The sequence below is a fragment of the Barbus barbus genome (assembly GCF_936440315.1).
Source record: "Barbus barbus genome assembly, chromosome: 43".
NCBI lineage: Eukaryota > Metazoa > Chordata > Actinopteri > Cypriniformes > Cyprinidae > Barbus > Barbus barbus.
The window spans coordinates 23,197,223-23,209,271 of record NC_136721.1 but is presented as its reverse complement, the minus strand read 5'-3'; the positions used below and the strand labels follow the sequence as shown (position 1 = coordinate 23,209,271).

Below are 12,049 nucleotides of genomic sequence, written 5' to 3'. Positions count from 1 at the left end.
AAACGATCAAGCAAATCCATGCAGAGCATCTCAAGCCTAAAATAAACCCGAGACACACTGCACGATTTCGGTTGTCCCAGATGAAAGACTGGCATCGTGAGACAACTGTGGCAAGGGACAGCCGAAAATCATGCAGTGGGTTTAAAACCCCTTCAGACAAACACAGCAGAGACATGGAGTAAAACTCTTCACACGGGCCACTGGGGTTTAAACAACTGCAAGCAAAGAAAAAAGAAAAGAAAAGAGCAGTGAACGACATGCAAAGAAACAGATCTGCTCCTGAAAGCACACAAACACACGAGCCGTCATTAAACTAACCTTCCACCTGCAGACCCTTCAGCCCAAAAACATTCAGATAGTTAGACTGAAAGACAGGTGAAATAAACCACAGCGGCAGAGCATTAATATCATGAAGACAGGAAAGAGAAAAAACTGTTAAAAAAGTCAAATATGTCCAGATAAATGTCCTTTACAACGTTCAGGCCAACAGAACATTAAAAAACATTTTGAAGGTGTTTTGGAAAATGTCAGAAAATAAATGTCATACTAGGTCCCCAGTATTGTCTTGTGATTATAAGGTTTTTTTATGGCAATAAATTAATTCTGACATCCAAAAACAGTTTAACATAGGATTCACCATGAAACTCCTTAAATACTTTGGGTCCAAAAATATGTTTACAAGCATTTTATTTTAATATCATTCAATTGCATCACAATTTATTATTACAATTTAATATATTTAAAAGTCTATTATTAGTGCTGTCAAACAATTAATCGCATCCAAAATAAAAAAAATTGTTTACATAATACGAGTGTGTGCTGTGTATATTTATTTTGTTTATTTAAATACAAACACATGCATGTATATATTTAAGAAAATTTTTATGTTTATATATTAAATATATTTATATATATTATAAAATATAAATGTATATCCATGTAAATATTTCCCAAATATATGCTGTGAGAGTATGTATACATACATAATAAATATACACAGTACACACACATATATTATGTAAACAAAAACTTTTATTTTGGATGCGATTAATCGTTTGACAGCACTATCTACTATATAACTATCTAATTTTAACAATATTTTTTGAATGACTTTTTTTATTTTAAATTATAAAAAAAAAAAAAAAATATATATATATATATATATATATATATATTATATAGTGTACATTAAATAATAATATAATTCTGACATTCCCCCCAAAATGCACAATAACAAAAATTACCATAAAAACTGCTTGAATACTTTGGGTCCAAGAAATTAGTTAGGAAGCATTTTATTTTTTTGCATCACATCCTCCATGTGACCATCATGTGCAACTTTAAGATTTTTGTTTTTGAAAGAAGTCTCCTCTGCTCATCAAGTCTGCATTTATTTGATCATAAATACAGTAAAAACAGTAATACTGTGAAATATTATTGTAATTTAAAACAGATGTTTTTAATTTGAATATATAGTAAATACTTTGAAGGCTGGCGTAATGATGCTGAAAATTCAGCTTTGATCACAGCAATAGTGTCACATGATCCTTCAGAAATCATTCTAATATGCTGATTCGCAGCTCAAGAAAACAGTTGTGCTGCTTCATATTTCTGTGGAAACTATGATTTTTCCCAGATGAACAGAGAGTTTGAATGCATGTAAATGAACACAAAGGCAAACGCACCTCCAGGTTTCCTCTGGCTCTCTTCAGCACGCCGTGAGTCAGAGACACTGCAGAAACACGACACACATCAGTGTTGGTTAACTCCGCATGAGCGCGCGCGCGTGTGTGTGTGTGTGTGCTGCTTCTCTTACGCTGGTCGATGATGACGCGCTCCATGCCTTCTTTCAGCTGGTTGGTGGATCGGAGGCGTTTGACGGCTCCACTCAGCATCCGCTCCTGCTGAGACAGACGAATCTTCAGACGACTGATCTCACTCTTCAGCAGCTCCTCCTGATGACACACACACACACACACACACACACACACACAGTTAGCCCAGTACTGCTGGCAATGGTTTTACCATCAAAGTTTCACATAATCACTGGATTAGAAATTATTGTGTGTGAATTCTAAATTATTGTGAGGTTAGTTGGTATCACGGTTTATTTCTTAGTGAATGCATTTATTAGTATTTTTATTTAATGGTAAGAACACTCCACAATGCATTTCATTATTTTACAATATATTTAATTTAGTCACCGGTTTTTAATTAGGTTTATTTTGTTTAACAAATACATTTTAACTTCATTTTAATTTAAAGTAATTAATTTCAGCCCTTATAGTCACACTTTATTATATTTTAATTTTTATTACATTATAATGTATATTTTATTTCACATAAAATGAAAATGGAAAATGAGTTTTTATTTAAATAAAATACAATAAAATGTGAAATTAACGATAGGAACACTTTACCATGTTTTTTATTATTATTTAACTTAATTGTCATTTAATCGATTATATTACATTTCAAGGTGTATTTTACGTCACAAATTTGAATAAAATGTTAACGTCACACCTTGTTTCTGGTCATAATTTATTGTATTTTTATTTAATGATAGGAACATTTCAACATGTATTTAATTATTTCATCTTATATATAATTTAGTATACTATATTACATTGCAAGATGTATTTTATTTATAAATAATCAAATTGATAAAAATTTACTTGATTATACAAAGTCAACATAGTATTGTGATTTTTTTTGCCCATAAGCCAACAGTTAAGTTTATTTTCCTGAAAAGCATTTTATTTCACATAAATAAATGAATTAATTGCACACTTGAGAACACATTTTATTATATTTTTATCCAATGAAAGGAACATTTCATGATGCATTTAATGTCAGTTACCTTCCTTTATTAGTCTGAAGTCATTATGGGTGTATTCACACCTGTCTCTTTTGGTTCGACTGAATCAAACTCAAGTTTGTTTGCCCTCTTGGTGCGGATCTTTTGGGCAGGTGTGAATACAACAATCGCACTCGGGTGCACACCAAACAACCGTACCGAGACCCAGCTGAAGAGGTGGTCTCGGTCCGCTTCCAAACTAATTCTGGTATGGTTGAATGGACGAACCAATGAACGCACACGTGTGGTTTTGTTTACAATTTCTGGTTCACTTGCAACAAGGGTAGTATGAAAGCGAACCACACCAAACAAACAAACCAAGAAAAAAAATCTACATTGTATTTGGTCCAGACCCAAGCAAGTGAACTAGCGGACTTTCCAGGTGTGAATACACCCTATATTTAAGCTTTTATCTAAATAAAAACCTCATGTTACCTGTTGAGTATGTTTGGCATCTCCTGAGGGTAGTGAGACTCTCCAGAGTAGTTTGAGAAGTCGAGCGGCCTCCTCCAGAACCTGCTGCATGGTGTTCACACTGCCAGATACGCTCTTCAGCTGATCCACAGCCTGACACACACCACAGAAAACACATTCAGCGCTGACCCTAACACACACCAGACTGAGTGAGTGAGTGTGTGTGTGTGTGTTCTCACCCGGCCGCAGTTGTGGATCTGTGTGTCCAGGTCTGCAGTGAGTCTCTTGGCTTCAGTGATCTGTTTGCGCAGGGCGTTATAGTCCTCGATCAGACCCAGAACGTGACGCCCGCGTCTGTCCGCCCACAGCCGGTGACCTGGGACCAGCCGGGACGGAGCGTGGGAACCAGAGTCCACTGAGCTACCGCTGTCTGAAGTGGAAGTGGAAATGATCTTTTAATTTTCAGGGTTTATGAGTAAACATCACACAAATAACTGACCAATATCTTTATAATCATACAAAAACAGAAAAGGCCAAAGATGCCTACCATGTGCAGCACTGGACACGTCTGTATGCAAGTGAAGAACATCTGATTTACCAGCTTCATCTGAGAAAAAATGAAGAAAAAAAAAAAAAGGTGAAAGACATAAGAAGAATGAAATGTCAAAAGAAAGAATGACCAAGAAGAACAAGAAAGATAAATCAAAAAGAATGAAAGAACGAACAGAACAAAAGGAAAAGGAAAGATTGAATGAAAGAGCAAAAAAGAAAGGAAAAATTAACAAAAAATAGAAAGAACGAACAAAAGACCGATTGAAAGAAAGAACGAACGAAAGAAAACAACCAAGAGAACAAAAGATAGACCAAAAAACAAAAGAAAATGACAGGAAGAGAGAATGAACAAAACCAGAAAGAAAGAAAGAAAGAAAGAAAGAAAGGAAGGAACAAAACCATACAGAAAGAAAAAAAACCGAAAAATAACTTTAAAAGAATGATGGAAAAAATGGAAAAGAAAAAACAAATGAAAAAGAAATAGAAAGAATGACAAAACAATAGAAAGAGCGAAACAAGAAAAAAAAAAGAATGATCAAAGAAAGAATGAAAAAACAATGAAAGAACGAATGCACAAAAAATGAAACAAAAGAAACAGAAGAGAGACATTTTTGCATCTCAAATAAAGACTGTGTGTGTGTGTGTGAACCTGTTTTGGGCAGCAGGTAGTTGATGTTGATGGTTGATCTGGGGCCGGTGCGGGTCAGCAGCTGTTGTTCCAGTCTCTGTCTAAGTGTGGTGTTGATCTGGATGCTTCTCTCCAGCTGAACACGCAGCTGTCTGATCTCAGCCAACAGCTCGCTCAGATCCGCTGCTGAACCGCTCTCAGATCCAGAGCCACGGCCCTCACCTGAACACACACACACACAGATATCAACAGTGTCTCAAACCTCCCTCGACAGCATGTTCAAGCATCACGAGCGTGTGTGTGTGAACGCACCTGTGCGAGTGTGTGTGGAGTTCTTCATGTGCTCATGCACCTGCAGCTCCACACGCACAGACTGCAAGAGCTTCTGGGTATCACACAACTGCTGCCTCTGATGACTGTTCTCACACTGCAACCTGAAACACACACATCAGTGCATGCACAAAATAACTTTATTATGTTGTCCTCACTGGTTGCATGCAAAACTAACATACAGTGCAACAGCAACTATGTTCGATGTCAAACAAATTGTTCTTTTTAGACGATTATTTTCATTTGAATCAGTCACACTAATTTGCAAATTAGTCTGAATCAAATAGATTTGAATTTGTCGGACAACCAACTCACTCACTGAATGAGTGCAAACAATTACTGCATTAAAAAAATAATCACTTACTGAATCGGTCAGAACAATTACTGCATTAATAACTGAATCACTTACTGAATCAGTCAGAAAGATTATGACATTAAAAACAATCATTTAATGAATCAGTAAGAACGATTATTGCATTAGGGTTAGGGTCACTCACTAGGCCTACTGCATTAAAAAATAACAACTGGATTGGTCAGAATGATTACTGCATTACAAACTGAATCACTTACTGAATCAGTTAGAACAATTACTGCATCAACAACTAAATCACTTCCCTGAATCATTCAGAATGCTTACTGCATTAACAACTGTCTCACAGAATCAGAACATTTTCTGCATCAACAACTGAATCACTTATTGATTCAGTCACAAAGCTTACTGCATTAACTACTGAACTGCTCAGAAAATCAAATCAGACTCAAAACTGGCATTTAGCAGGTGAGAAATACTGAGCTAAAATGTTTGTAAGTTTTAAAACCATTTAAATATTAACTGGTTGTTCCTAGTTAAAGATGCTCATTTGTAAATGTAAATTGAGATGTAGGAAACACTGATGTGCAACAACTAAAAAATTCAGGGACGACATAATGAGTGTTTGTAACATGAAACTCATCAGCCAATTACACATTTACCTCCTGGATTACATATAATTGCAATAATTAAAGCAACTCATTAAACAGGCCCTCTGAGAATGACACAAGATACACAAACACACACATTATCACTGTGTGTATATGCAGCTGATCTCTGTTATAAGAAACACATTTTCCTGTAGATGGATGTGCCGTATGTGTGTTACCTGTACAGGTTGTCCTGCAGTTGCGTTTTCTCCTGTTTCAGTGTTTCACACTCTTTTCTGCTCAGCTCTAGTTTAGCAGTTCGTCGGGCCAAAGTCTCCCTCAGGCGGTCATTCTCCTTCTGTTTATCTGTTTAAAACACACATAACTGTGACAACAGCTAACAGATCACATCTAGAAGTAGTTTTAACAGAACAGAGCCTATGTTACCTCGTGCTCCCTGGTTGAGCTGCTCTTTGAGTGTGTGGTTTTGGGCAAGAAGAAAGTGAAGTTCACTGCTGATGTGAGCCTGATCCTCAGAACCAGCGATGAAGATGTTGGTGGCTGTTGATCACATAAGCAAACACTCACATATGTGATCTGAAGACCTGAGGAGCGTCGTAAACCACTTAAACATGAAATGAATGCGTACGAGTTTGTGTCTTCACCTGAGTCTTTTTCAGCTTCTTGTAACTTTCTTTCTAACTGTTCTCGGAGTCTCTCGTTGGTTCTAATAGTCTCTTCAAGACGCAGACGCAACGCTCGGATCTCCAGAAGGTGTTCTGCTAACAGATCTAACAGAGAAAGTAGGAAAATAAGTATGTGGATGAAGTCAATGCTGCAGCTACTTTCATACTATAACATTATAGCTCCCTGACTCTACCTGAGTTGATGGCCTTGCTCGCTGAGGTGTTCTGCTGCTCTGGCTGCTTGTCTTCGCTCTGGCTCTGTGGGCTGTGCTTCAGGATAGATCGAGTGAGGTCCAGTTCACTGCGAAGTGTAACGTTCAGTTCCTCGTTGCTTCTCAGCTGCTCCTGCAGATGGCCATTCTCCCGCTGTAGCATTCGGACACTCCCCTCTCCATCATCGTCCACGCCTCCTTCAACAGCCACGCCCCCAGAAACCAGCCCGGTATTTGAAAATGCATCGCCATTGGTTGCCTTCAGCCCTGCAAGAAATTATTAAAAAAAGACTCATTTAAAATTGCATATAAGAATAAGCACGAGCCATAAAGTAATTTTTGTGTTCTCAATTATTTCTGGCGAATTTTGAGTACAAAAACTTTTTGTGCATGTCTACTTTGCCATCATTCAATTGTATTATATTAAATATTAGACACATGAGCGTTCAACTGTTTGAAGTCTCTTCTACTCACCAAGGCTGCATTTATTTAAATACAGCAGAAACAGTAATATTGTGAAATATTACTACAATTTAAAAGTTGTCTATTTGAATACATTTTCAAATGTATTTTACTGCTGTGATTTTCAGCATCATTAGTCCAGTCTTCAGTGTCACATGATCCTTCAGAAATCTACATTACATATACATTATTATGAAAGATAATGGCATGTATAATAACATGCACAATAAGGGGACACTTATCAATAAAGTAAACTGTTAATTTGACTTGTTGAGCTTAAAGTCTTAAAACAATTTCAAATATTGTTACCTTAAAATATTAGAATTTAAAACACAAAAATAAAAGCTAATTGAAGATACAGATACTGTAATTGTACATACATAATGCTAAAATAACACTGGTTCAAACATCAACTTCTGTTACTCAAGACAGCAAGGCATCAGCAGGACTTAAACGCAGAACTGGACATTAACGCTAGATTTTTACCTTCCTCTTTGGAGGCTTTAAGCACTTTTCTCCATCTGCTACGAGAGACGCCTTTATGGAGCACAGTTTGTTCACTCATGTCCAGAGCCGAGCTACTGTTAGCCTAGACCTGATCTCAATATAACGCCAGATCTCAGTATAGTTTCAATCCAGTAGAAAGTTTAGCACAGCTCACAAACATCTATCCTGTCTAAATGACAATTCAGCATCACTTAACATGAGACACTCTCTCGTCTAACAGCGTTAGGGCTAAATAACCTCCAAATACGGTGTAGTCCATCAGGCGTTCACTGAATATATCTTCTCCAATCTCTTGATCTATTGTGTCCCAGATGCTGGGAAACATGAACCAGGACGTTCTGAAGAGAGATCAGGAGTAACAAATTCCTTCTGTTTGCTAGTGTAGTGTTATGAGAGTTAATCCAGCATCTTGTGCAAATGCTTTTAGTGAAGAGCAAAATCTATCCATTTCCATGATACTAAACACTCAACAAATCAGCAACACACCGGCTCAGGGCTCTTAACGGCTCTCAGGAGGGCAGAGGAGATAAGAGTGCATACTGAATAATGCATCTGTAAGAGCCAGTAACAGGACACCAGCGTCAGCTCCTGCGTTTCACTACACGACTCAAATACTCCAGCCGACAGGACCACAGATTAATGAAAATAGATAAACGCATATTTAATCAAGACAGCAAACATGGGTTCACTGCAACACCTCAAAATACACAATCAGTGATAAATAATAAACATGTTTCACTGTAATATTGTAATTATGCGTCACACCAACAAGCAGAATTTAAAACTTAAAATTAGAAATTTAAACTAAACTTGCTATGGCAACGGATTGAAATAAGTTTAAGTACTAAAATTTTCATAGTTTTTGCTCATAGTGTACATACATTTACTGCACAATCCATCTGTATAGTATGTTCATATCACCCATCTGTATATCATACTGATAGTATTTAAAAACTTGTAAATTATGTCCATAGTACTACTGCCTTATCTGTATATTTTGTGCATATGTAACATATTGTAGGCCCTGTATATCCTGTACCTCTGCTTATTGCACTTCTGGTTAGATGCTAACTGCATTTCGTTGCCCTGTACCTTACATGTGCAATGACAATAAAGTTGAATCTAATCTAATCTAATCTAAAAAATGACACAAATAAAACGTAAAAATAGAAAATATATTATAAAATATTATTTAAAAAAAAGCACATAACATTACTAAAACAAAAAAAAACAAAAATACTAAAACTAAAATAAATACTAAAAGTAAAAATATTAATAAATATTATAAGAGTTTACTAAAATAACACTGTCAATTGCTAAAACAAACTAAATATAAGCTTAATTAAAAAATTTAAATATAAAAGCACAAAAAAATACTAAAATGGAAACAAAGTACAAAAATAAAAGATAATTGAAAATATTAATAAATATAAGAGTTTGAATAATACTAAAATAACACTGGCATTAAAAAAAATCGAAAAACATATTTCAAACAAAAAAGACAAAATTACTAAGACAAAAATACCTCCAATTAAAAATACTAATAGGTCTTAATAAGGTACCAGTATATAAATAATACTAATACAACAACCGCTGTTACTTAAACCTAACCTATAACTCAAGACAACAAGGCATCAGCATCACTTAAATGCAGAACTGGACAGTTAGTTTACATAGAGTTATATTATATAAGCACTGAAACTGTGAGACAGTGAGAAATGGCACAAGGCTTCAGTGTTACAAAGTACCAAAACTCATTTGACCCCCATATCACTCCAGGTCAAGAGGTCACTAGCAAACCAACAATAGCCCCGTTTGAAGGTTTACTGGATAAATAATTCAGCTTGATTTAAAAGGTGCTCCGCCTTGAACTGAAATTGCGTTCATCTATTAGCAAGGAGTCCGTTTAAGGTTGATAAAACATTGAAGAACTTTATTGGAAGGATGTTCACAAACGTTCAGGTCTAATTTGGCATTCTGATGTGTTAGCCGAGATACAATCATACACATTTAGAAACTGTGGGTCATTGCACACGGAGTCCAAAATATGCGTTTTTTTGTATTCGTAATCCTAAAAATTTGTCACGCACAGAAACATTGCACACTGAGTCCGATGTGTATTAATTAATCCGTTGCGAAACAATTCACGTAACAATAGCCTACTAAATGGAGTCTTCAAGCATTGAGGATGATTTAGTTGTCCTCTTGCTTCTTAAAAGAAAAAAAAAAAAGAAAAAAAAGGAAATATTGGGTCCATCCAATCCTAAAATATAGAGGACGGAGAGTTCCCCCTCCTTAGCAGCAGGATTATCACGGGCGATTCAAAGTTTACTTCAGGATGTCAGTGTCTCAGTTTGATGCTTTGCTAGCGATACTAGAGCCACATATTAAAAAGACAACCACCAATTTCTGTGACCTGTGCAAGGATCTATATACAGTGCTTTATGCTGCGAGATGAAGTGGATGACCTTGACAATCGCCATTCTGGATTTTGGCGTTCGCTTGTAATGCGAAAAATGGAAAAAAAATCAAATAAATCAAACCCAATCCGAATTTCCTGATGACGGGCGAAAATTTCGGAGGAAGTGTGTAAACGTGATTGACATAACGTGAGGTCATATTTATTTTTCAACGTGCGAAAATTTCAGTCAGTGTGCAATGACCTTCACACCTGATGAGGTCAGTGTTACCTGTGTGAAGTCGGTTGGGGGTCTGCCTGCGGACAGCAGGAGGGCTGTTTTGGAAGGAGGTGGTGCCATCGTTGGACAGCCTATCACTCATCTCAGAGTCGGAGTGCTGGTGCATTCTGGGAACTTGCATTCGCAGTCGATGTTGCAGAGAATGAATGAGCTGGTCTTTCTCCTGTAGCTCTGCAGAGAGTCTGTCACACACACAAAAAATTACAGAAAGAACAAAACTATCTGGAAACAATCAGAGACACGATAAAACACATCAACATTAGCACAACACTCAAGATAATAAGGAAATTAGGAAGTAAAAGGGTAAGGCTAAATCCCAAATCCTATACTTTATACTTTAGTCTAAAATGCATACGTGGATGCATACTTTAAAGGATAGTGTTTATTTTTTTAGATTTTTAAAATTTTAACAGTCAATATTTTTTTAATGTTCGTTAAAGAAGTCTCTTCTGCTCATCAAGTTTTTTTTTTTTACATACATTTCTTTTGGAAAAAAGGTAGCAGTAGTTATCTTTCCTACTATATAATATTGATAGTATATGAATTGGGATGGAGCCTGAATCTGGGCATAAAGACTGTCAATCAAAGAGAAAATTCAACACAAAAACAAAACCTAAATGACTCTAAGAAAGACTTCCATTGTAGAGATAAGAACCGCACTGCACTGCACACGGACCCTTGCAGGCAGCACTCACAGGTCAATGTAATGCTGTGTGCTAATGGCAAGATTCTGGTTCTGCTTGCACAAATAAACCATCTGTAGCTGCTGCTGTTCTCTGTCGCCCTCTAGCTGAGAGCGCAGGTACTGCAGCTCCTCCCAAAGCCACTCACAATCACTGTCGGGAGGAAGCCAAAGACTATCAAAAAATCAAAGGCCATCAAAAAAAAAACCCAAAGGCCATCAAAAACCAGCTGGATTAATGGCTAACAGTAGCTACAGACTAGAATAGTAGCCACCAGAATAGTAGCTATAGAAGTGTACACCAGCGTAACCACGCATACTAATGCAGTGTTCCATTCCATTTCTTCTCTATAGGCATCTTTACACAGCAAAGGCAGCACAGAAACCAAATCTCAAGCGGCATAAAACCATGAAAATGTACTGTTTAATGCTGTTCTGAAGCGGCATAAATGCTTTTACACAGGAATTAAAATTGTGGGAAATATATTTTTTAAAAGAACAATTTTAAAATGAGTTTTAATAAAAACAAATGCTATAAAATTAAATAACAAATATAAAAAAGATCAAATAATGTAAAACACGAAATAAACACAACATTTTAAAATGTAACAATGTTAAATTTATATTTCCTGCACGTGCTACAGTGTATCGTGCGCTGGACGGTTTGTCACAATGTTAGCTTCTGTGGTATTGACAGTTATTTTCTTTTTCTCAACAAAATTGTTCCAATTGGAAAAAACACTTAAGAGAAATTATGAATTACTGCATGGGAAACATCACCGCACGATTAAAAGAGGCCGAAATTAGTTTCAAAGAGCCAGGAAGTCACTCAGGCCACCACAAACGCAAATTGATACTAGCATTAGTTTTCCAGGGGAGACAGCAGATGTGGCCAGACCGTCGTGTGGGGGTGAAATGTTGTCCACAAGGAGATGGTTTTTGGAATGTAACGGTACAAAATTACAGTGATACTAACTGGGTTAAGCATTTTAGGCTGAGTCGAGTTACTTTTATGTCCTTGGATAATGAACTTATACCAGCTCTACAAAAGCAGGTTACAAACTGGTGAAAGCCAATTGATTACAGACGACGGCTTGCTGCTGTGATTTGCACTCTTTCT

At 36.5% G+C, this 12,049-nt stretch overlaps 1 protein-coding gene across 8 annotated transcripts in view; it reads right to left on the bottom strand.

The window, feature by feature from the left end:
- Positions 1-12,049, bottom strand: part of LOC306862721 (myomegalin-like) — a 58,714-nt gene that overhangs the window by 16,882 nt on the left and 29,783 nt on the right. For 5 of the 8 annotated variants that reach the window (XM_079405647.1, XM_079405646.1, XM_079405650.1 and 2 more), the window contains 13 exons: positions 10,239-10,429; positions 6,562-6,846; positions 6,347-6,472; positions 6,129-6,242; positions 5,921-6,047; positions 4,764-4,885; positions 4,473-4,673; positions 3,819-3,878; positions 3,511-3,701; positions 3,293-3,424; positions 1,817-1,955; positions 1,686-1,732; positions 319-364 (listed from right to left, as the gene is read on the bottom strand). In XM_079405647.1, coding sequence (XP_079261773.1) covers positions 319-364; positions 1,686-1,732; positions 1,817-1,955; positions 3,293-3,424; positions 3,511-3,701; positions 3,819-3,878; positions 4,473-4,673; positions 4,764-4,885; positions 5,921-6,047; positions 6,129-6,242; positions 6,347-6,472; positions 6,562-6,846; positions 10,239-10,429 — 1,781 coding nt within the window. The remainder of the gene's footprint in view (positions 1-318; positions 365-1,685; positions 1,733-1,816; positions 1,956-3,292; positions 3,425-3,510; positions 3,702-3,818; positions 3,879-4,472; positions 4,674-4,763; positions 4,886-5,920; positions 6,048-6,128; positions 6,243-6,346; positions 6,473-6,561; positions 6,847-10,238; positions 10,430-12,049) is intronic. The other 3 variants (XM_079405651.1, XM_079405652.1, XM_079405653.1) reach the window with 1 other exon arrangement.